The sequence below is a fragment of the Sceloporus occidentalis genome, unplaced genomic scaffold (genome assembly GCF_023333645.1).
Source record: "Sceloporus occidentalis isolate IW3139 unplaced genomic scaffold, rSceOcc1.0.p SCAF_23, whole genome shotgun sequence".
Classification (NCBI taxonomy): Eukaryota; Metazoa; Chordata; class Lepidosauria; order Squamata; family Phrynosomatidae; genus Sceloporus; species Sceloporus occidentalis.
The window spans coordinates 5,156,239-5,181,926 of NW_028317003.1; the positions used below are offsets into that span (position 1 = coordinate 5,156,239).

A 25,688-nucleotide genomic window follows, 5' to 3' on the forward strand; every position below is an offset into this window, starting at 1 on the left:
TGTGATGTCACATGAACTCTGCTGGGTTCCGCTTCCTCTGTGCAGTACAAAAGAACCTCCCACAGGAAAGATCGGTTGCCCTGGCTGCCGATCTTATGTGGGCCGCACCTCGACCTCTTGCGGGCCGCATGTTGGACGCCCCTGGTCTAAAAGGTGCAGCTTTAAAATCTATTATCTCGTCCATTTTAATTGTAATTTAAAATCTGACTCTTTATTACTAAACCAAATTAGTTTTGGTGTTTTTGTTTAATTTCACAATAGGGGTGCCATTTTCAAATATTTAGTATATTATTACTTTAACTGCTTGATTCAATCAACATCCACTATAGACATTTCCATCTGTTGGAAAAACAATTACTGGTTACATGAAGGGCTGCAAAAACTAATCGGTAATGATCAATAATGAAAATCGTTGTGCGCCATAATAACTAGCTAAATTATGCTAACAATGTAGGTTGGGCAAAGTCGTTCATGCTCTGAAGTGAGTGTGGTAAATCTTCAAGCACGGAACTGATCGTTTTGTTAGGAAGTGTCCCTGAAAATTGTTTTCCAGTGTTGGCAATGTTATTCTTGTTTTGGTATACCTTTTGAATGTATGTACTGTAAGTAGTGCTGCATAAATTGTTGGCACTATATAAATAAAAGATAATAACTAATAGAAACTATTAGGCTAGGTTTCCACTTGGGTTTTTGTCCTGCGTTTTTTTTCTTGATGAAAAACGCCAAGAAAACTGCCACTGCATTTTCCTGCGTTTTGGCGTTTTTTTCTGGAGTTTTTTCTGGCGTTTTAGCCTTTCTGTGGAAATTGCTTTTTTTGACCTTAGGCAGTTTTTCCAGCCTTTACAAGTTAGCAGTTTCACCCAGCTAAAAGGGATTAGGATAAATGGCAAGTATCTGCCCCCGATGTCATTTACTTGGTAGACCCCTTTGTCTCTTTTCTGTGGTTTGTAAGGCATGCTTTATTCCGAATGTCTGCTCCTCTAGGAAGATTGGCCCCAAATGATGGTGCAAATTGTTTGCTGTTGCTTTTGGCACGCAGGATCCAGTTGATGCGTCGGGTATGTTTGTTTGTAATGGCATATTTGTTCCAAATGGTGTAAAATTCAATATGAACCAGTCCAGGACTTTGTTTTGTGTGAAACTGTTTGTTTTCAGCCTATTTCTCGTAGGACACACAGATACTGGGTCCATCCTCTGCATTGTAACTGTGGAAAAAACGCCATAAAAAACGCCAAGGCAATAAACCCACATGGCTTTTTCATGGCGTTTTTTCTCTCCCATAGACTTCTATTGGAGAAAAACGCCAAGATTTCCTTGAAAAAACGCCAGAGTGTGAACATGCTGCGATTTTGAAAAACTGCCACAGAGCCCAAAAAAGCAGAAAAACGCCAAAGAGGACTGAAAAAACGCCAGACAGAAAAACGCCAAGTGGAAATGGCATTTTGCGATTTCCTATTGAAAAACAGCTAACATCTGGCTGCTGCGTTTTTCCACTAAAAAAACGCCAGGTGGCGCTATTGGCGTTTTTATGGGCGTAAAAAAACCAAGTGGAAACCTAGCCTTATGGGCATACCTGAGAACTTCTCAGCTCCAGCTACCCTTGCGGGACGCGGACAGGACTGCACACTGACGTCGGTGGGCGATCCCGGTGACAAACCTGGAGAGTTCCCAGGTATGATTATGGGCAACAAACGGCAAAAGTATATCTTTGTGCTAATATCATATACTGTATACCAATGAAAAGTCTATTAAACGTTTGTGTATGGATCTGCAGGAATAAACTTTCTTGCGGGCTGTGGCTGCATTAACCAAGTTCCTATTCTATGAGAACTGCACTTTTCAAGAAACTGTCACAACAGTTAACAGGAAAAACCTGTTATGAAAACAAACAGTTACATAGTTTACAAAAATCTGAAACTCTTGTTACAGAGAACCAAAAATACACATAGAAAAGATCAATGCAGCCAAGACAATAAGCTTGTGTGTGGTTTTATAATAGAGTTAATACATGAAAAGTGCAAATGTTGCAAATAAACCTATAAAAAAACATAATTGTCATTAAATATTTTGTGGAATCTAAAAAAATAATGGAAACCTACAGGAGCACAGTTGAGGAGCCAAGATTAAGTTATTCAGTTTATTAATTTTTTTACTCAATTTTTTTGTGTTTTTATAGAAGTCATTAGCAGCTGATGTAATTAGTGCCTACTTCAAGTAGCCCATTTGTATAACAAGCCTTATGCAGGGCTGGACTGGAACTGAAAAGCAGCCCTGGAAACATTTGGAAACCAGCCCCATATAGTTTATCTTGCGGTTGACCTCTTGTACCCACACGCACCCCTTATACATACCCGAGTCACACTATTTGCCATACAAATAACTATATAACATTCTTTTTATCACATTATTTGTACAAAAATGCCAGAAAGCAAAAGTGTTAAAAAGGCCCTAATAAATGAAATAGATTAGACATAATGGAATCAAAACATTTGCTACTGCAAACATTTTTGGATGAAAAAGTTCCATTTTATTCAGTGGAACAAAACATTTTTTTTTTATCCGATTAATCGAAAAAATAATCGGCCAACTATCGTTAGTTGCAGCCCTAATTGGGTCCTTGTCAAAGTCGCTCAGATCCTCAAACTTGCCCGTTTTTCCTGCTTCTAATACATCAACTTTGAGGATGAAATGTTCACTTGCTGCCTAATATATTCCACCGAAAGGTGCCATGATAACAAGATTATCAATGTTATTCAATTCACATGTCAGTGGTCATAATGTTATGGCTAATCGGTTTATATAAACATATATAACACATTAACAAAGTACAGGAGGAAAGTTTATTTCAAATGATGAGAAAAGAGGTCCTAGTCGTAGTCAGAGGCTTAGATTTAATATAATGGGAAAGGCATCAAGCTATCCTGAATTTATGACAAGACCAAGGACTGATTTTTGATGCTTTTCATCCTGTTTTTCACTGCGCACCACAATGTTGTGGCATTCAGCAACACTGAAAACTGCCTTGGGAACAAGTACAGCATTCAACCATGCAAGCCAATTGAGCCAAGCTTTCTAATCACAATGTGTCACATAAAGTCTAGTTTAAAAAGTAATGTATGGCTTGATAGCGTAAATTGAATTGGCCAGGTTCAAAGATGTCCCAAATAGGACATGGGTGAAGACTGACCAGATGTCAAAACAAACAACCAAGCAAACCCATGCATGGGTGGTACATTGTACTCAGGAGATGTTGCTGAACACATATTGGGGTGATGTTTTGAAGTGACACATACCAGGAGCTGTGTACAAAGTTGGACAAGTTGGACAAGTTGGACAAAGGCTGATAGTAGAATTAGTGCAAGGAAAGGGTTAAAATACCAGCATTTCACACTCTACTTGTACTTATTGTTATAAGTTGCAAAAAAAACATTGGGTATTTCTAAACACAGGACAAATAGTAGAATCTATGTAGCAAGCTTTTCCCTATTAGCTTTTCTAGATGAGTAAAAGATGTACCAAATAAAAGTGAGAAAAAAAGTGTTTTTTTTTAATTTTTCACCATATTTTATTCATACAGTATTATGAATTGTTCTTTAGTGGACCTATACGTGTACCTGAGTGTCCTAATTTAGCATAAGGTGGAGAATAACCATGCACATAAGACGTTAAGGTAGGTGCTTACTGAAAGCATAAGGTGGGTTTTTGATACGAACACATATTGCTTACCGTATTTTCCGGCGTATAAGACGACTTTTTAACCCGTGAAAATCTAATCAAAAGTCGGGGGTCGTCTTATATGCCGGGTACTGAAACTTACCGAGCCGGACTGGAGAATTACAAATCTCTAGGGGTGGGGCGAGCAGAGAAGCCGCCTCCCCTGGGCCGGTCTTCAGGGCTGCGCCGAGGTAGGTGCAAGATCGTAAACCCCCGCTGCCGGCACGTCTGCTCGGTGTGCTTTAACAATCTCCCTTGCCGGGAATTCCCACATGCAGACGTGCTGGCAGCGGAGGTTGTTTACGCTCGCCGGTGAACGTCTGCGCGGTAAGCTTTAACAATCCTCCTTACCAGTGCAGAACGGTATACAACTTCCGGCACCGTTCTGCGTAGAATATATGTCCCCTGCAGGCCCCGCAAGACACCCGGGACTCCCGGGGAGGGGGGGGACACAGAGTGGCAGCATATCTGGGGGGGACACAGAGTGGCAGCATATTTCGGGGGACACACACACAGAGTGGCAGTGTGTGTAAAGGCAGGGGTGTGTGGTGAGGGCAGTGTATAAATGTGTATGTATGGACAGGCATATGTTAGTATGTGTAGATATATATATATATATATATATGTGTGTGTGTGTGTGTGTGTGTGTGTGTGTGTGTTTGTAAGCTGGTGTGTACGTGTATATGTGTGTAAAGGAAGGGGTGTGTGAGGGCAGTGTATGTCTATACATGTGTGTGTGTGTGTGTGTGGACAGGCATATGTTAAGGAGAGCTGACCCACCCAATCCAAGCAGGCTTTGTATACAACAACCAGCCAATCACCAGTAAGGTACATCGCTTGCCTTGATTGGCTGGTTGTTGTATACTGGGTAGAGGGGTAGTCTTATACGGCGAGTATAGCCCAAACTCTATATTTTAACTGGAAAAGTTGGGGTTCGTCTTATACGCCCAGTCGTCTTATACGCCGGAAAATACGGTACTTTATTCTAAATGCCATTACGTAGATTTATTTAGCGTAATGAACTGCAAAATAAAATATCTTGCAGATGTGACAGATATATATAATGTGCATTTATTTCCCCCTCCCCATTAACAAGTAGTCACAAGTAATTATGGACCAACATAAAGCCAAATAGGTGCTCCAACAACTATGTTACTGGGGTGATACAAATGCAGTTGTTGATACTAGAGGTCACTGAAAACCTTAAGATTGGAGCGCAGCTTCACATCTATGACACCAACCACCTCAAAACATATTTACTAAACCATGACCTGGGGGTGGACACTGGGGTAAAGAAGAAAAATAAATGCCCCAACACATATACTATTCATTTGCAGGTTATGTATAAAAGTGATTGTGGCTCAAAAGGCAACCAGAGGAATCTTGCTGTTGGCTGGGCCACCCAATTGCTTGCCATGTTGATGAGACAACTGTATGCAATTAGAACCAGGATCACTTTTTCATACATGGCCCCCCATTATGTCTGGCCCAGTTTAACAATAAAGATAAATACAATGACAAGGCATTAAACTCAGCTACAACTCACTGTGTAGGGAACCCCAAAGGGTTAAGCCTTAACTTGATGAGAACCAATCATGACGTCACAGACTTGACCCTTACGCATCATTTCACTTCTATCTAGAGAACATGTATATATAAACATTTCCAAAAATGAATCTGAATGCTTTAGGTACATTACAGTAGATGAATTATGGAAAAAGACTCAACATGTCATCACCAACTGTTGTCTAAGGTTGGTGATGCTGTGACGTCACTACTCGTTTTGCCCTGTCTGCCCATTGTACAGCGCATCTGTAACAGGGGGGTGAAATCGAAAGTAGCTCCAACTTTACTAAGAAGCTAAATACCGTATTTGGGGAAGCAAGTGCTCACTTCTGTGAGTGTCTCAATCTCAACCCCAGCTGCGCATCAACAAGTGCATAATTCGCCCAGTACGAAAGCCATTCAAAATCTATGTATATAAACACATTTTATATACATTTTTATACAACCCAGTGTAATAAATGTTAACCAAAATGAATACACACCCAAAACGACGGGAGATACAGAGCGCTGTCCTCTGCCGTTACTAACGATGACAGCAGAACTCAGTCAACAAGTCCATCCTCAGTCCATGCTCAGAGAGTTTGTTTCGCTTTTGATGAAGGGGTTTTCCCCAAAAAGCAGCAGACCGGAAGAAGCCGGTGCCAACTTCGCCCGCGTTCCTCCCTGATTGTCCCGATCGGTACTGCAGTAACGTGTCCAGAGAGCAGCGCGCACCGACGTGACAGCGAAAGTTCCAAATAAAGCTCAACACTGTCCCCGCCCTTCCATTGTCATTATGGGCGGGGTTAGAACGGACAGCCCTTGGCACTGAAATAAGTTTGTGCCAAGTGATACCAACGCACGGAAAACTTCCTGGGTTCCTTATCTTATAATACAGCTCACAGGTCTGTTTACATTTTCTAATTCACCATTTACTTTAAATAACAGACAAGACACTGTAGTGTCAAATTACCACAATAAAATACAATTTTAAAACAATATGTTAAATGTAGCAATTACAATTATGAATGTATTTTAAGATCCATTTATATTTCCGTAATTTCAAGGATGGGGGTGAGAGGGCCATCCCCTGGCACTCTCCCCCAAAGCCTCAAATGGAACATTTTTCTCATGCTGTAAATATTTCTCTAAACTTTAATTGAATAAACACATTTTTTTTTACAGAAAAGTATCGTGTTGAAAATTACCTTTTTTTACATAATTTCTGAGCTTTTTTTTCATTCTTGACTACTCTGTGAAGAGGTCTTTTAGTTGCATATACAAATTTTAAAACTAAATATAGAGGTACCGTACAGTAGAGCCCTGCGCGGGACTGCTTTTTTAATCCCGTTCCCGCCCGCTCCCTTTGTTTTGAATCCTGCTCCCGCCCGCTCCCGCAATGTGGGTGTTCCGCTCCCGCCACATTTGTGGCCAATCCTGCCCGCTCCCGCCACATTTGTGGCCAATCACGCCCGCCTCCTTACCTGATTTCCCGCGCAGTCCCGCAAGGCTGCCCTCGAGTTGTTCCCTCACAGCGTCTCTTCTCTTGCTCCGCCCAGGAACAAGGCAGAGTCACAGGAAGTGACGTCACATCACGTGACTCCGCCTTGTTCATGGCCGGAGCAAGATAGGAGACACTGTAATGGAGCAGCGAGAAGGCATCCTTCCGCCCGCGCCCGCAGGACCCGCCTCCCAATGCAGTCCTCTACCGTACAGCTCTGCGGAATATGATGGTGCTATATAAATTAATAAATAATAATAAGAATTTCACAGGGTATGAACCCTCCATACAATAGCTTCCCCTGCCAGCCCTCCCCTGGGGTTGCCTCTGTCACTGTATGATCCAGGCCCACATTGGCCATCCAGCACATTGGCCAAATGCCTTGTGAGCTGCTGGCCATGGGTGCCCCATACTCGACCGATCTGCCATGCAGTAGTGTGCAGCCAACGCACATTAGCATAAAAACAGAGTGTAGTCCTTACATATCCAGACATCAGCTGCACCTACATCATTAGGTGGCTGCTGGACCCAAAGAGCCATGGTCGCCATGTTATCTCCACTCTGGCCCTGGTATGACCTGCGGGAATTAATTATTAAAGCTAAGCCACTTTAGCAAATATGAAAACACAAAGATCTGTTTAATAAATATATTGCAGAAAAGTATAGTTAAAATGATACCATTTATTAGCTAACTGAGAGTTTGATTGCAAGCTTTCGAGACCAAGTTGTTAGGTCTCCTCCTCAGGTGTCAGGCCCGGCCGGGAACACCTACCTCGCTGCGGGGGCCGTCGCCTCGGAGCGCGATGCCCACCGGCAGACCTCCTCGCGACGTGGCCGCACAGTCCCCGGACAGTGCGCCACGCAGAGTATCGGGTCCGGCGTCGCGGGAGACGTCGGGCAGGAGGTCTAATCCTGCCTGCGGACCTCCCGATCACGGCGCGGCACTGCCTCGTGGCAGGCCGCGCTCCCGGACTCCCGGTCTGCGGGCACGAAGTGCCGAGCACGCGCCGCGCACCCGGAGAGGAGGGGGCGGGGCTTAACCCCGTTGATGCAACCTCTCTCTCCCACAGCCACCAGAGGGAGGGGGAGGAGATAGACCCAGCTCTGTCTCCCTCCACTCAGGTGTAGCAAAGGGGAGGGAGACAGGCACTTTGGGTGGGAGGAGTACAGGTGATAGGGGGTGGAAGCCTAATTACCTGCCCCTATATAAACTCCCCAAGCACCAGTGCTTCTTTGTTAAGCTTCAAGTGTTGCTTATCCCTATCTATAGTACTCGTATCCTTGGTATCCTGACCTTTTTTGGCTTTCGTATTCCGTTTATGCTGTCTGCTGCCTGCCTTGACCTTTGGACCGTGACCTATTCTCCTGGATTTGCCCCTCTTTGTGCTACGCTCCTGGACTCTGTGTAGTGGTGCCTGCGCCACGCTCCGCACCCCCTTACCTGACATCAGGCATTAATTATTAATTGAAGAAGAGACCTAACAACTTGGTCTCGAAAGCTTGCAATCAAACTCTCAGTTAGCTAATAAATGGTATCATTTTAACTATACTTTTCTCCTGTTTTCTCAACGGCTAACACGGTACAAAACCTTTTTATCATTTTAATAAATATATTGTCTCTAATCAGGGCTGGACATTTTAGCTTCTTAAAATAGCACAGCCTAAGTTGGTTTCACAGTTTTGCTAACTCATACCAGGTGTAAGCATACTGAAGGAATAGGCATTCATATTGTGTAGTATATCCTTCAGTATAAATATTTCCCTTTAGAGAAATGTATAAAAGTTTTTCCAAACGCCAGTTTCAGACAACAACTATGACATCATAATGCTAAATAACAAGTGGCTTTTGGTCCCAAAGTCTCAAATAGGATTTTCTTCAAGCAACTGTACATAATCACCACATGACATCATAAACCTGATACCTTATCCCTCCTTGGCTGAATACCTTAAGATAAAGGTGTAAAAGGTTAAGGAGATTGGAGGTGATCAATCAGGTTGCATATCATTGTCATGTGATATAAAGTTGGTATTGTTATCACATGTACCCATATAAAGTTTTCAATTAAAAGATGTTTAAAAAAAAAATATGGGTTTCGATGATGTCAAAACATATGACTTTATCACTTTATTTCCTAGTGAATTGGCTTGAAGAATGTGCAGGAGGAGTCTATTCTTCAAAGTGCCACCAACATTTTATTTCTGTGTGATGTTTGAACAGTCATCCAGCTTCCTTTTGGCTCACAGCCTGGATGTTTGAACTTTACCTGATAAGCACAGAGTTACTCCATACAAGGACTGATTTTCTCAAATAAAAGATGCCACACCACCCATTTTGGGCCATCACGTATTAGGTTCTTGATGATGATGTGCTTGGTTGCTCGTAGATATCTGATGGACACTTAACATGAATATCTTGATCCTGATTCAAAGGCAATGACCGAATGTCCTGTAAATACAACTTAAGCTTGTGAAGTTATTCATAAAACAAACCGGGTTATCAACTGGCGTTTGTGTTTACAATTCTTATCCTCTTAACCCTCCTCTACCTATTTTACTTTAGCTACTATTATTCCAAGCAGTAGGTAAATCTGTAATCCCAAAATGCCTCAGACTGTGGAGAATTCCAGTAGCTGAGTTTTTGGAAATAACAAAATTCACAGCTCAGAATGAGTCACTCCAGATACTCCCCTGTATTATTTTTAACATTTCATTGATAAGTAATCATAAGACAGTGATAAATAAAGCATCAACATTTTGCTCAATGTAATCATGTTTTGCAGTCTCGTGTTCTAGGGCAGATTCTGCAATTACTAGATGCATATTTTTATTATATTTTGGAACAAACCGTTTGGAACATACGACTGGTAAAATGGAGCTGTACGTAAAGGTCCCTCCCCGGCGGTGCAAAGGGAGGTGCTCAAGTCTATCATACCCTCATAACCTCATTAAATGTCTATACCCCTCCTATAAAGCCTGTTTGAGTTTCATTCTTATTATTAATTTTATTATTATTATTTAAAGCATGTAAAAAATTAGTATATATTCCTACACATCTGGGTGTTAGGAATGAATCAGATGAGGAACCCAATATGCAGAAACCGTAATGATGGTCGAAATCAGGTAACCAAAATTCAATAGAATGGTCAGACAAGCTGGGTCAGAAGCAGAGAGGTCAAACGAAGTCAATCAGTAACAGAAGTAATTGTAGATGCACTACTGCAAAGAGTAGCGAGCCCAGCCAATACAACAGCCGAGCACTCAACTTTTAAACTTACCGCTCGACAAAGCCCCGTCCTTTGTGCATTACGTTACGCAGTGCGCGTCCTGTCGCCTCCACTGTGGTATAGGATATGAGGGGGGGGGGGGTGTAGCGCGCACACGTACACCTCACCTACTGGTAAATTTGGATCATTGTATGAATTCCATACCTCCCGAGTATCCTTCATTGTGAGGGTCAGCCCCTCCTTGGGACCCCAATCCCTCTGTGCCTTCATATATTGCAGCAAGAATTATCTTTACAAATGCAATTTTGCTAATAAATATAATATATTTCTTCTTACTGTTCTTCTTACTTTTTGTTTTTAACTTCTTCGTCACTTACATAAATATCTAGGGGTTTGACCCAGAGTCTCAGGGTTTTTGCTCCAATCTCAGTGTCTCGGAATGAGGAGGCAAAATCTCAGGATCACATAGTCAGGAGCTGACTCATTCATACCCCGCATTGATCTGATGATACCTAATGATAACTAACACTCCTAATTAGTGCTTTTGCCAAAAGTATGCCATGGTTTATATCCTTGTGTGAATGCGTATATCGCTGGCAAATGACAAGTCAAAGTTTCCATGAGGATAGTCTCAGGGTAAGCTCATTTAGAAAGTTCCCAGGTATGGTCATGAAGTCACATCAAAAGTCTTGGTAAAGCCTCTACCCACAGCTCTGGCCACAACAGAATGTTGCCCGTTTGCCATTTCAAGTACTAGCAGGTATGTCTCGTTACCTATTAAAGGCTTTTAGATTGTATGGACTACTACAAAAGTAGGTCTGTTTGAATATATTGTTGATGTTGGCTCTTGTATTATAAGTACAAATTAACAGCAATGTCACTGCTGCTTAAAGGAAATATATTGGCATCTAGAATTAAAGTTTTAATGACATGAGAAGGCTACAAATGGGGCAAATACCTGCTAGGTTCCTCTGATATAGGGGCACTATATGCAGTTTTTACTTGCAGTTCCACATACAACCACCAGAGTCACACGAACTTTAGACAGTATTTACATGATGAATGGATCCTCTGTTCTCATTTTTATGAGCTTTATAAGTTTTGGTCAGGGCTGGTTAGTGCACATTGAGTATACTACTAAATGTGTTTTATTTAGTACTAACTGTTGCTGAGGCTCAACCCTTTTGCGCAAGCGGTCCGGGAAGGCCTAGTTAACGGAGTTAATACCAGGGAGAAGCAGACAATGAAAGAAGACAGAAGAACAAGAAGAAGCAAGAGAAGAAGCGGATCATTCTAAAAAGAGACAGGGGCACATAAGTGGTCTTCAGAGTATGAGAGAGCATGAGTGAGTGACAATGAATTTGTTTCTGAATGCAAAAAGCCCTCTGAATTTCATCTGAAACTGACAGGGCAGTTAATTAAATAATTTTCCCGACAACGAATCTCCAAAAAACTAAACAAAAAATTATCCGGCGTTTTTGGTCCATTTGCACAGATCTACAGTCTACTATGCTAGTGCAAGTTAAGTCCTAGAAGCTTATTTCAACTTGAAAAGTGCACTCACAGTAGAATTCCAGTGCAGTCTTTGCTAAGGGTTTCTGAATAATGGAGGCTTTATTCGATGTTTTTACATTTTATTGTTGTAAAGTCTCATAAGCTTTTGGGACTTCGGAGGTCTATCTTTTAGGTACAATGCTTCGAAATGTTTTCAGCTCTAGATTCATATAGTATTCGAAAGTGAAAACTTTAAACAGTTCTTGTAATGTTGACCTTTTTTTAGTATGCACTTGTAATCACTGAGCCATACCTCACTTAGGGTTTGGGGTTCAAGCTGTAGACTTGCCAGGCTGTTCCATAAGATAGCGTGCCTTATAGTGGAAGAGGATGAGGGCTGAGTGACTGTTTTTCAAATAGGAGCGTTCATATGAGCACAGGAAGACTGCATTACTTTGAGGAACGGGTAGAGTCTAGACAAACACAAAAAATGGAAGGCATTCCAGGTTGCCCCAGATTTTGTTTGTTTTTTTGTAATTTCAGACTTTTAAAAGAATGTTAAGATGAGCAGAGTTATCAGCCCAGGAACCTCTACAATACGTGTCGGTGTTAATAAGTAGGTCACCGTTACTGAAAGCAGCAAACTATGGCTATTATATTTTTTATTACATTTTGATGTGAAAGTCAAAATAATTTGTGGTTGTTTACATAATTTTTATTAGAAAGCAGATAATTTGATCATAACAGAAGTTCAGCTTATTGCAGGACAACCATAGTCTTTGTGCCTCCCCTAGTGTCCCAAAATAAGAGCAGCATTGTATAGACTTAGATTTTGCATACAGACAGGGGAAATAATGCATTGTGGTATTTAGTCCATGCAATTTAGCTTGTTGGTAAAGTATGAGTCCAAATTACAGAATCAGAATCATGATGGTCATAAGTTGTATTTAGAGGGGTGCAAATAGTAGTTCTGAGTGTGTAGACAGCCTTGTCAGTACGAGTATGTGCACAAGAGGTTAATTTGGCATTTTTACAATGCACATGTTCAACCATAATTTACCAAAAGTGGAACGTGCGCATTTCAGTTTTCAAACTAAGATTTTTTTCCTTAGATTTACTGGCCGTCTCCCATCTGGTCAGCCATCCAATTTAAATTACTTGCATAAAACTATGTTTCTTGAAAATAAACAGCCCAGGGTATTACACTATTGATGCGATCCATTTTACTACTAAACTCTTCCAAAGTTTGTGGCAAAAAAGTGTGGGTTTTTTGTACAATTACAATTTTGAATGCATGTTCTAGGCACCTGTCAGAAAAAAGACATCACGTCTCTGTATCGCCTAAGCAGAGGCGAGACACGAAATGTGGTTTACCCCCTGCAAGCTTATCAGAGGGGCCTCATGTTCCCCACAGGCAATTGTCCAATTCAAAGCTCTCACACATCCCACTACCATGCCCTCATCACCGTCATCTACCCCACCTTCATAATACCCTTCACCTCCTATTAAGGCACCCACTCATATAGACCACACTTTGCCACACTGATTGAACTCATTAGCACATATTGTCCTCATCAGGTGTTCCAGTGCAGGCTGTGCAGCCTCTAATATCCAGCCGTCAACCGTAATTATGCCATAGTTTCCTTCAACACCATATTTGCTTTACCAGTGGGGTGCTTGGATATGATGTCATATGTCAACGCCCCGTAGAAAGAACTCCTCTACACCCTTAGCTGAGCATTATTGGAGATGTAGTCCTACAGCAACTTAAGGGCCACAGGTTGGACTCCCCTAGAGTAAGATATCAACAAGGTGTGAGGTGTTGAAGACAGGCTGACAGCAGACAACCCTGAACATGTGGTCCAACCCAAACAATGCAATAATCGGGAGAGAAAGGGATTGTCTGTTGATATAATTTGGTATCTGCTGAGGATCTGGAGTTGGGAGGTTCAAATGAATGGTTGGCCTCTGGAAAGTTACCTCTCTGAAACCCATGAGATGGTTGAGGAAGAAACAGATCAATCAAAGGAATCCATGGTTTAGTAATGGAGTATAACAGAGTGTTTGGTTTATTCACCAAGACAGGAAAATCACTTTAGGCCAAATAGAAACTGAGCAATGAAGAGTGGGGTGTTCTGAAAGTGAATGCTGAGCATTGATCCCAGGAGGAATACATTAGTCGTTTTTTTTAAAATAACTTTTCTCTGTTAACCGGATCGTGATTCACATGACAGCTTCTAGTGTTCTTTCCATCTCCAGGAAACCACTTGGCAGCCAGCAGTGAGCAAGCACAGGTCTTCCTGCCTCTTTATGTAACCTCAGCCGTAAAGGAACCGGTATACGGTAACCTATCGGATAGACGTGGTAGTAATTATTATTTATTTATATTGTTTTGTTGTAACGACTTTTAGAATACATAATTAGCAAGTCTGCCTAGCGGACGTAGCTGCACATGCGCAGAATGAGGTGATCTGTCGTCTAGGACGCCAGCGCATGCCCAGTGCAATCCATGAGATGGTTCTGGCGGGATGAGACGTGCTTCTTCGTGCATAGCTTCAAGCACCATGAAGCCGACGTTAAGCCTCGGTCTGCAGACTTGGGGACGTGTATTTCGCAGAACCCCTTCATCCAGCAATACTTTCATTAAAGCACCGATAAGTGAACACCTGCTGCCCGGAATGAGCGGTATCCTGGGACCCTGTGTCCCTTATTTAATGTTGTGTTCTGGATACAGGTTTGGTAAATGTGGCCAGCCAACTCCTCAGCATGAGAGCGGTTGTATGAGATAGTTACTCCCCTATCTCCCAGTGGTGAGTCTAGAAACAATATATAGGGGGGGCACACAAGATACCACAGTCAAACTGGGGGGGCATTCATAATTGTTCTATGGAATTATACTTTTGTTATTGGGCTAAAATAATACTTGATCATTCAACATGGGAAGCCTGAAGCCACAATTGAGTTGCCCCCAGTCTCCCATAGGCATCTTTGTCCCAGCCTCCCACTGCAAAGCATGCCCCCAGTTACTTCCACTTACCTGACCCCGATGTGCACTATGTTGGATTCCCGCTGCTGCTGCCGGCGGCTCCACCCTCCTCACTGAACGGGGCTGGCGCCGCCCACAAAGGTCATTGAGCAGCGCTGGTGCCGCCCGCGAAAGTTATTGAGCGGCACCGGCTGACTCACTTCTATTTCGAATTGACAGGGGCGGCATTTTAATACGCCGTCCCCGTTGATCCGAAATAGAACTGAGTCAGCTGACCAGCGAGACTCAGTGACCTTCGTGGGCGGTGCCAGCCCCGTTCAGTGAGGAGGGTGGGCGAAGCCGCTGGCAGAAGCAAGGTTGTCTGCATCGCACAGACGCCCGCTGCTGCCGGAAAGGAGAATCCAAGTCCCCTGCAACACCGCGGGGGATCTGGATCCTAAACCCAATTATAGGTTTGGCTCACACCTAGACGCCAGGACAAAATTATCAGTCACCATGGTGACCTGGGATTTGTCGAGCCCTGTTATAACACAATAAGTAACTTTTCCACTAAATGATTACAGGGCCTTGAGCGTTTTGTCCCCTGAAGTCACTACAACTTCAGGAGGGCATTTTATCTCTGGATAAATATAAATTCAATAATTCCTACTGTAAGTTAAGTGCCAGGAAACAGAGGACCAAACACACACACCAACACAGGCTCTGTCACACCGACATCCAGACACACACACCAGGACAGGCTCTTCCACACCGACAACTAAACACACACCAGGACAGGCTCTGCCACACAGACACCCACACACATCAGGACAGGCTCTGCCACACCCACATCCAAACACACACACACACATCAGGACAGGCTCTGACACACTGACACTCAAACACACACCCTAGGACAGGCTCTGCCACACTGACAACCGAACACACACACCAGGACAGGCTTTGCCACACCAACACCCAAACACACACCAGGACAGGCTCTGCCACACCAACACCTATACACACACAGCCAAGGACAGGCTCTGCTACACTGATAACCAAAAACACACAAACAGCAGGACACAATCTACGTCACAGACGTCTACATCAGGATGGATTTTTTCACACTGCATTGTCATTTATACCCCCCTTAGTGTTTTTGCCCCTTGTGTATTGATGCCCCTGCTGCCCATATATATTATTATTAGCCCCAGTTGCCGATAGCAGGTATAGATTAACACATTAACACACAAACCAAGCTTTGCATGTATAGATCAACTGAAATTCACTTGTGATCTCAGCACCAAAGGTATATATCAAATAAACAGAATAAGACATACAAATCCTGTATTTGCAGGTATATAATAGTATATGACAGGGCTTGACAAATTTGTTGTGAATCTAGGCGCCAGCTAAAAAAGTTAGGAGCCAGGATTTTTTTTAAACTAACAGTTGGTCAGGAGTGATCTGATCATCATCAGCCCACTTACTAAACTCACAGCATTTGACCTGGAAGCACCCTGGACTTCCAGGTCAGTGCTGTTTTTTTTTTATTATTATTATTTTTTTGATTTATTTTTTTTAACTCTTTCAGCAGCAGAGCCCCTTACAAAATGGGAATTAACCCCTAAATGCCGCAATCGCGGCATTGAAGGGGTTAACGCTGCACTGTCGCTCTCATGGAGCGATCAGGCAGCTGGGGGGTGTTTTGGGTCAGGTCCACACATCCCCCTTCCCTGAAGCTGCCTATGGCAGCTGAAAACATGATTGCTGGTTTTCCTGCAACCGCGTTTTCAGCCTACAGGATCACTCCGTGGGGGCGGGCTCGAAGTGGTTGTGCTATCTGCCCAGACTCCTGGGCAGACAGCAGCAGCAGCAGCGCCCCCGCGTGGTGATGCGGGGGCAATTTTTTGTAGCTGTAAGAGGCTGACAAACACCTAGGCACCAGGACAAAATTATCTGTCGCCATGGCGACCTGGCGCCTGGGATTTGTCGAGACCTGGTATATGAAACGTAGCATTGCAGGTATAGATCAAATAAATACATGGAAACAGCATTGCAGGTATTAATCAACTGAATAAGACATGCAAACACTGTATTTGCAGGTATACATAAATAATGTATGGAAATATATAGATATGGATCTACAGAATAACGCAAAAACCCAGCGCAGGTATAGATCAAACACGTCATTAAAAGGTATATTTAAAACCCCCTAAATTACAGGCATAGATCACAGGTTGCACACCCCAAAGCCAGCCCTGGCGTCCACACTGCCCACACAGCAATCACACTCCTATCATACCCAGGCAACCAGTAAATGTTGGTACCTAGGCATGATGGGACTGTGATTGCTGTGATTGCTGTTAGCAATCACACTCCTATCATGCCAAGTCAGCCAGTACGTGCTGGTACAGGGTGGCTGTAAGTGATGTGTAGACCCCATACTGCTGGCAGCATCAATACACAAGGGGGGCAGCTAGCTAGGTTTCAGCATGTACTGGCTGACTTGGCATGATAGGAGTGTGATTGCTAACAGCAATCACAGTCCCATCATGCCTAGGTTCCAGCACTTACACATCCAACCAGTAAATGCTGGAACCTAGGCATGATGGGACTGTGGTTGCTGTTAGCAATCACACTCCTATCATGCCAAGTCAGCTAGTACATGCTGGTACAGGGTGGCTGTAAGTGATGTGCAGACCCCATACTGCTGGCAGCATCAATACACAAGGGGGGCAGCTAGCTAGGTTTCAGCATGTACTGGCTGACTTGGCATGATAGGAGTGTGATTGTTAACAGCAATCACAGTCCCATCATGCCTAGGTTCCAGCACTTACACATCCATGCTATCACACACACACAGGGCCGGCCGAAGACTTAACGCCGCCAGGGGCGAAGTTTAAAATGCCGCCCCCCGCCGACGCCGGGGGGGGGCGGCATTATCTACCCCCCCCCCACCGGTACTTACCCTTAAACAGTCCTGCGGCGAGTCTCCCTGTGCTGCCACGGTGCCGGCTTGTAATGCTGAGCGCCGGAAATTCACGTCACTTCCGGCGCTCTGCATTACAAGCCGGCACAGAGACCGAACAGGGAAACTCGCCGCAGAGGAGAGAGAGAGGGGCGCCGAGCGGGTAAGCGAAAACCACTCGGTGCCCCTCTCTCTCTCCTCCGCTTCAAAAAAACCAAAAAAAAACCCGCTTGGGGCGGCAAAGTGCCGCCCCTTCTGAAGTGCCGCCTGGGGCAATTGCCCCAGTCGGCTCCATTGTAGGGCCGGCCCTGCACACACACTCATTCATTCATATACTCATTAATTCACAGATTAATTCCCTCAATCACGCATACTCATTCAAACACCCTCCCCACCCCCTTACCTGCACTGCAGCTCCTCGATGCCGCTCACAGGCTTCAGCAGAGGGCGCGGCCTCCCTCTGCGTTCTCTGGTACTGCACAGAGGAAGAGGAAGCAGGACTGGAGCAGAGTCATGTGATGTCACGTGAACTCTGCTAGGTTCCGCTTCCTCTATGCAGTACAGAAGACCCTCCTACAGGTAAGTAGCAGGGCTCGAGGTGCGGCCAGGGCAACCGATCTTACGCGGGCCGCACCCTCTCTCTCCCCCGCATTAAAAAAAAGTCGCATTGCGACTTTATTCCAAATTCGACAGGGGGGGCAAGGATTAACCTAGGGGGGGCAATCGCCCCCCCTTGCCCCCCTGTAGCGACGCCACTGATAACAACCCAAAACTGAACAGGGGGTGCCAGGTATAAACTCGTATAAACGAAAAGTCATTGTTCCTAACATTAACACAGCCTTAGCGAAACATAATAAAACCGACGCAGTGCTTGGAGAACAGCATCCAAGACTGCCATGGTCACACCTCCGTAGGGTTCTGTCCAGTGCGCATGCGCCGGCGTCCTGTGCAACGCGCAGTCGCAGGACGGAATGGGACTCGTTCGTTCGTTTGTAATAAATATTCCTTTATTAAGTTCTGCCTTTGTCTGGTAAAGACTTGCGTTAGCTGATTAGACTGATTTATTGGTAACTTGAATTCACGTATATATTGCGTTAAACCATAGTTTGTGGGGTTTTAATCTGAATTGCTTGGTGGACCAAGACACCCCATTTATAAATGTTCTTGGTGGTGGCAGCAGCGTTATGATATTCATTCTTTCATTATAATTAAGTGTGGGTGGCATTAAGAGGACATTTTATCATTATTTCCAGTCTAGGGCAGATAGAGTAGTGTGCTCCCACCACACCGGCTGACATTAAAAGGCACACGTCAGCCTTCAGATACTTCTTCATGCATATGATAGGTATGTGGTCTAACATTTTCATGATGTCCCCCTTGTCAACCAGCATTTAGAGGAAGGCAGGTTTTAGCAGAGGATCATTCGACAGCTGGAAAGCTATTGAGCGGTCAAAATTTTAGAAGCCCCCCCAACACTTCCCAGCTTCCTTTAACATGGAACAATATGATTTAAAATGCAGTGTGTGGTTACACATCTGTTGTTTATCGATGCTTTCTATGTGCCCTTGCATTCTGTTATGTAGGGCAGCATTAATTTAATATTATAGGAAGGCCCGACTGCTGCTTTAACAGGGAACACGCATGTTAAAATAACTCATCGTACATGCTTTTGATTTTAAAGCATACATAAGTGTCTCTGGTTAAAGCAGCAATGTGGTCACTTTACACTGCTGTGACGGTGGTGCATAATGGTAATTAGTAAAGGAATTTAAACAGGTTTGAGAGAGACGCAAGACTATCCTGAACATAAGACCAGGCCTTTGGGGAAATAAAGATCCATCTTTGGTACATGTGAGGCTGCATAACAACATGTTTTATTTGCCAACATTATATGATCAGTATTATGACATCACTGAAAGCCCTTTCCCTGCCTCAGCAAGGTCTACTGCAGTTACAGTTAGACAGTTAGGCTTTGGGGAAGCAGCACTGTGGTTATGGTCAGTACGAATGACCCTGTGTTTGAGCCCTTGAAGCATATAGGAGGCATGCATGGAAAGGTTGACACATTGCATATCTTTTTTAGGAGAGAATTGGAGAGTCCCACATATGCATTTAAGAGGTTGTCAATTAAAATGTAATTTGTGTTATGCTTAATCTATATTTCAGCTTTGCTCTTCCAACCTTCTTGGGTGATTTTTTTGTTGGAATATAATGATTTGGGGAAGTATGATAAATGTGGTGGGGGCATTTATTCTGGTGCTGATGGGTGGTTATCATGGGGAGGAGTGAATGAAACACATATGAAAGCTAGGACTCCACAAATAGCACAATAATGGGACTATAGTCATTCACATATTTCCAGGAATGTCCTTCCCAGACTGTTCCTACCAGTAGGTCACCAAAAAGGATCATTTAGTCACGTGATGGGAACAAGAGCCAATTGTCAAAGATGTGGCAGTGAGAATTTTTTTAATGGTAACATTCCAAAGAAAACATAGGTGGGTATTTCCTGTTTTCCCAGTTATAGATCCTAGGATAACCATGGTTTGTTCTGGGTACTTATCAATTGTTGGATTCCCAGATAGACAAATCCTGGGAATCCCCACCACCACTTGGGTAACAAACAGAAGTTATTACATGTTCCTTATTCTACTTTACCAAGGCAGGCTCAAATGTAGCTCTGTCGTTTACTTGTTCGGTATAGCTGCTAACATCGTCCATGAAAATGTAAGACCAGAGGATCATAGTTTACCGTTTATTTTTATAGTAAACCTCAAGAGGGTAAATTATGTAATCTTTAAGTGATCTCAACATCACAAGGTACAAGGGTTGCAGTGGACTGCGTATAATTAAGCCTTATAATGATCACCTAAATTTGTCTGATTACAATGTGTGATCTGCGTTTAAATTTTTCAAGGTGCAGTGTCCATCAATGTGTACACAATGTAAAAGCAAATTATTTTTTCCTCACTGTAAAAATAGCAAATATAAAATATGCATAGCTAATAGGGCTTGAAGTGCAGGATGCCAGTCCATGCAACCTGTCCAGGTGCGGTACAAATGAAAGACCATTCTGTACAGTGTTACCATATAGCAGAAGCTAACTATGGTAATAACAGATTTTGTAATTTTAGAAAGTGTTACGGGGGTTAGAATGATGTCTTATGTTTCTATGGCATTATAAAATTGGATTGTGGTATTAAAAAAGGTTTGCATCAGTTATGATCATTGTACTAGATTCTCAAAAAGTCCAAATGTAAAGATCTGTTTGGGGTTTCCATTAAAGCTTGCCATTATACGTTGCGTGACCCCTCGTTATGTATTCTGCTGATTGCATCTTTTAACTTGTCCATGATGGGTATAGGGCCTGAATAATTGTTGGTTTCTATGTCTTCCAGCATCTTTCGGTATTGTGATGGTAAATCGTTCTGCTTTGCTCCCATACACATGACCTGTTATTAAAATAAAGACAAAGAAATACATTATGATGAAATGATTGTAATTGAGCCTTGCACCAATGTATGATGCAGTTTAGCACAACTAAATGCCACTTTCATTCCTTTTAATATTTTTATCTGCAATGCCTGCTTGCAGACAGATGTTTTAGCAATGTAACTGTCGCTTGGTGGAGTTCTACACATAGGTAAACTTTCATGGCAGTCCGTGCTCGTCGTTGCCCATGGCTCATTTTCATCAGAATACTTTTATTCTAAGCCGCTCTGTTTGCCATTAGCAATACCATCTACTATCATGCGTGAATTTCAACAAAGACAAAATGAATCTCATAACTAAATGGCAAACGTAAACTTGATGTGATACTTGGGGACACTTAATAGAAGAGCCCAATATGACTGTATCTGATTAAAATAAATGGTCTGATCATACTGGGTTATTTCTTCATTGTATGAAATTGCTGTTACAAGTCAAGAGGGTATCAACATTCACAAGAGCCTACTTTATTTATATAAATCTCCACAAAACATGGCACTCAAAGGTCTTACAAAAGAAAGAATATATATATATATATATATATATATATATATACATATACACTATGCATATGCAGAGCCACACATCAGCAGCAAGTGATTATACTGGATCCGTGTTATTTACTCACATTCCTTTAAGATAATTATCTCTGTCATAAGCACATACAAAATAATGAATTGTAGAATTGTTTATCGTTAGGAGCTGATTCTCCTTTGATATTGTTCCAGATTCTCGCTGTCTATATTCTTACCTGTTTATACTGGGGGGAAGTGAGTCCATAAACGCACTTGTTCATTTGATAGCAGCGACAGGTGAGATCTCCTGTTGCTGTCTTGACATAAATCTCTATTGGTTCATAAATGCCTTCTTGAACACCCTCTTGTCTGAATAAAAGAAACGCCACAAATATATTAACGTCAAGAGATAAATGATATCAGGACTTGTATAAGAATGACAAGCATCCACAGCCTTAAATTACCATAAGCCTTAGGTATCAGTAGCATCAGATTCCTTCAAATAATATGTAATTCTATGGATATATTAATGTGTGTATTTCATATTATTGTTTAACAACAATAGAAACATAGCTTTAACCTTGTATTAAATACTTTGAGTCGATGGATCTCGACACCTATGGCTGGATGTGCACTCCAATGTCATTGATGGCAGTTATAGCTACCAACACCTAGAATCTATTAGGTTTTCACTTACATGTCCAGAGAATTCAAACTAGAAATATTCATTTTCCACACAACTCCCCAGACCTCTTCTCCTTCACTCTCAACTACAGTAGCCACTCCTCCATGCCATCTGGAGTTCTTGTTGCCCATGTGGCTGCCAAAAGCAAGCTTGAAATTCTGAAAATGGAAACATATTCTGTTAATGCTCAGCTACACACAACACATCATTATCCCCACCCAAAATTACCGTTACTCATCTATGTGTCTGTATATGTGCATGAATGAACATGGCATTGGAAGCATGTCCCAGCAGTGCCCAGTGGACACCACGTGCACAGCAGCCTGTTGGACAGAATGGGGTATCAGGGCAAGCAAAGGGGAGAGATAACAGTGCAGGTCCAATGCCAAATGTTTAATTCACATCTCTACATACTAAAGCATACAATCATTGGTGCATAGAGTGTGAGACCAAGGCTTCCCGTATGGCTTCCACTAATGTAAAGGAGATATTTGGCTTTAAATTATAGCAAATATTCTAAAATGCAAGAATGGCAAATTTAAAGCAATCGGTTTTTTCTGTTGGCCAGAGAGCCCAAAAATTGGGTGTTGAGAACCTTCTTTTTTTTACAGAAGTATATTGTACTAAAGTTCCCTGTCTTAAGAACTCTACAAGCATACGATTCATACAAAGACTTAAGATTTACGGCAATGTGTCCATTTGAATGCCAAAGAGCAACACACTTCAAAGGTTAATCTAACTTAAGTTTAATTCTAAACTATGCTTTTTCAGCTTTAACCCTTAGAGTGCCCTCTATGTACCACAGATGGTGGCACTGTAAGGTCCCCTCCTGAGTTGATTGGCAGCCATTTTTTCCCTTCCAGGAGGAGCGTTGCTTGCTACCGTGATAACAGATGCTGTAGGGGGGCGGTGATTTACAATGCAGGATGCTGCCAGCCGGCTGGCATGCTGGTAAAACAGCTTGATCACCATGCTGGGGTCAGGCATAGTGAGGCTAAAAGCGTCCCCCCCCACCAAAAAAGTATTTTGCCCCAATAATTTTTTTTTTTTAAATGATAGAAATAAAAAATACCAGTTATTTATTGAAATAAATGTATTTTTTAAAACAAAAATGGGCCAATGAGCTTTGTTGGCATTAACGCCCATCACTCTCATACAGAACTGATGAGAGTGATTGGAGTTATAGTCCCCAGAAGCAGGTGCGCCAAAAGCGGCAAGAGATTGGCATACTCATGGGCATACTTATCTTCTAACTAGAGTTTGTGTCTTTAGCGTGATTATGGAATTAAACTCCTTCCTATATGAATGTCCAGGATAGTTCTGGTTAAGCTCATTGACTTTATTATACATTATGAAAAGCCAACCCCAGTGAGCTGCTGCAGGAAGATCTTGGGTGGCCCTAACTTAAAGACTGCTTCCATAGTGAATTATTGCCACATCTATAGGGTACATTTACTAAGAGGGGCTTATATGAAATTATTCAGACAAAGTTACTTTACTGTTTGGTTTGGAATTTATGATAAAATATCGGAGGGGAAAATGTGCTCCCCCCCATATATCATGTGATTGGATGCAAGAAACAAAGTATCTAGAAAAAGCAACAATATATGAAACAATATACCAGGTATGTTTCCTGAAAGTTTAAGCTTTAAGCTGTGTATAGGATTGCCACCTAAATGTAGCTATAGCAAAAACAATGTATATTGTCCTAAACAAATAGAATCGGTATAGTGATATAATTTTATTTATATGAGATTAGCACTAATAAGTGTTCTTGATTTTTTAATTCAAAATATGTGTGAATTTAAATATACTTCATTAATGGGACTCACCTCTGTGTTTGGACAGGCTGTGCTTAGCCTTACTCATAGTTTACTCACATAACCAGCTAAAACACTAGAGGATCATGGGAGTTGTAGTTTTAAGCAGCAGTTAGCTAGTGGCAGGATACTTGCGTTTAAAAGGTGTGATGCGCGCTTTACTGTTAGGTAGAAGAATAGGCTGTGCAGCCTAGTGCTGAGTCATTCTGCTCCAAGAGTCCCAGGCAGCATATAAAGTGCATATGAGAATAAAATACAAAGAAGTGCCTGGCACTAAGGCAAACGTTGCACCATAAGTGACAGGTCGCCCTTATTACTGCAATGTAAAGGCTGGGAATGTATATAGCCCCGAATAACCCCCCCCCCACACATTATCCCCGCATGGTCCAGGAGCAGGCTTACGGAGCCTGTGATGTATGTTGAGTAGTTTGAATCACCTTCAGCAACGCTACGGAGTGGAAGGATGCCGTCGGGTTGTCCAGCAGGATCCGCTCTTTTAACAGGTTGCTCCCGTACGCAAAGTAATAGAAGGTGTCTCCCCCGGGCTGGAGCCCGGCACTGCTTTTGGCTTCCATGTCGCCAGTTGCGCGCAATATGATGGACAGCGCTTTCTAACCAGCAGTCTTGTCATAGAGACGGGTCCCGGGGGCGCGCAGCTTGTGCACACGGCGGGGAGGGTGATTAGTGAATAGGAATAGAGTGGAAGGTGCTGCCCGGGTCACCCGCGGACCGCCTGCAGCTCAGATGACTGCCGTGACACGCGTGACAGAAACTAACAGGGAAAGGAAATAACGAGGCGGCAAAATAGGGCGTCCGTTGTGTGATGCGCGTCACCAGCGCTGTATGGCTATTAAAGCGCACGCAGCAGTAATTTAAACCGGAATAAATACCGTTGGTCTTATTGTCTCACAGTAAATAGGAACTGCTGATGTATTTTGTGATGGGATGCTGATGGTTATAGTTTTTTTTGAGTGAAGGAAGGGAACAGAATGCCCAAAGGGGGGTCCCCACAGCAGTGAGAGGCGAATTGTAAAAAAGTTAACCCTTTTATTAACACTATTGCCCCAGCTAGGGATAGACGAAGTGTCCGTACAAGGTTTGTGAAGGTCCATGAAACATCATTACATTGCCCACCACAGCATACCTCCCAACATTTCAAAATGTGAAAGAAAGGGACACTTTTTTAATCACTCTCGCGGAAATTACCAATACAAACAATTGAACTTTATAATGTCGCACTTGCATCGCCACATAAAACACGCTTCATTTTTTTCGGCACAGTTATGCATATTAAAAATAACCAACACATTGAATTGAGTTCCACCATGCTGGCTGAGAATCATGGTTAGTGGAATCAACAGTAAAGTTGCAGATGCTAGCTGTGAACTACAATTCTCATGGTTCTCAGCCAGCCAGGTATCCACCATGATGCTGGCTGAGCATCATTGGAAGAGTATTCCACAGCAGCAGAAATATTTTTTTATTTTAAAAAAAATCTAATGTTAAGCTGTGGAGGTCTTTGGGCCGCATAGATGTCTTCACAGCCCAAGTGCTGCTTGGCTTGCCCCCGGACCAGTGCGTGCAGGAGAGAGAGTGATTAGGGGCAGAATGGGACAGGTGGGCTATTTGGGGGGGTAGAGGTGGCACAGTCAGGCTGTCAAGGGGCAGAGTTGGCACCGGCAGGCTGTTAAGGGGGCAGAGTTGGCACCGGCAGGCTGTTAAGGGGGCAGAGTTGGCACAGGCATGCTGTTTTAGGGGCAGTAGT

At 42.9% G+C, this 25,688-nt stretch overlaps 1 protein-coding gene across 1 annotated transcript; it reads right to left on the reverse strand.

Moving 5' to 3' along the window:
- Nucleotides 1-9,107: 9,107 nt before the first annotated feature.
- LOC149300729 (gamma-glutamylcyclotransferase-like) lies at nucleotides 9,108-24,498 on the reverse strand. The gene is made up of 5 exons (XM_089484780.1): nucleotides 24,361-24,498; nucleotides 22,116-22,261; nucleotides 21,655-21,787; nucleotides 20,714-20,866; nucleotides 9,108-9,206 (listed from the first exon to the last, which is right to left on the reverse strand). Exons 1-5 carry the CDS (start codon nucleotides 24,496-24,498, stop codon nucleotides 9,108-9,110), a joined length of 669 nt encoding a protein of 222 aa, XP_089340906.1.
- Between the last annotated feature and the right edge of the window lie 1,190 nt (nucleotides 24,499-25,688).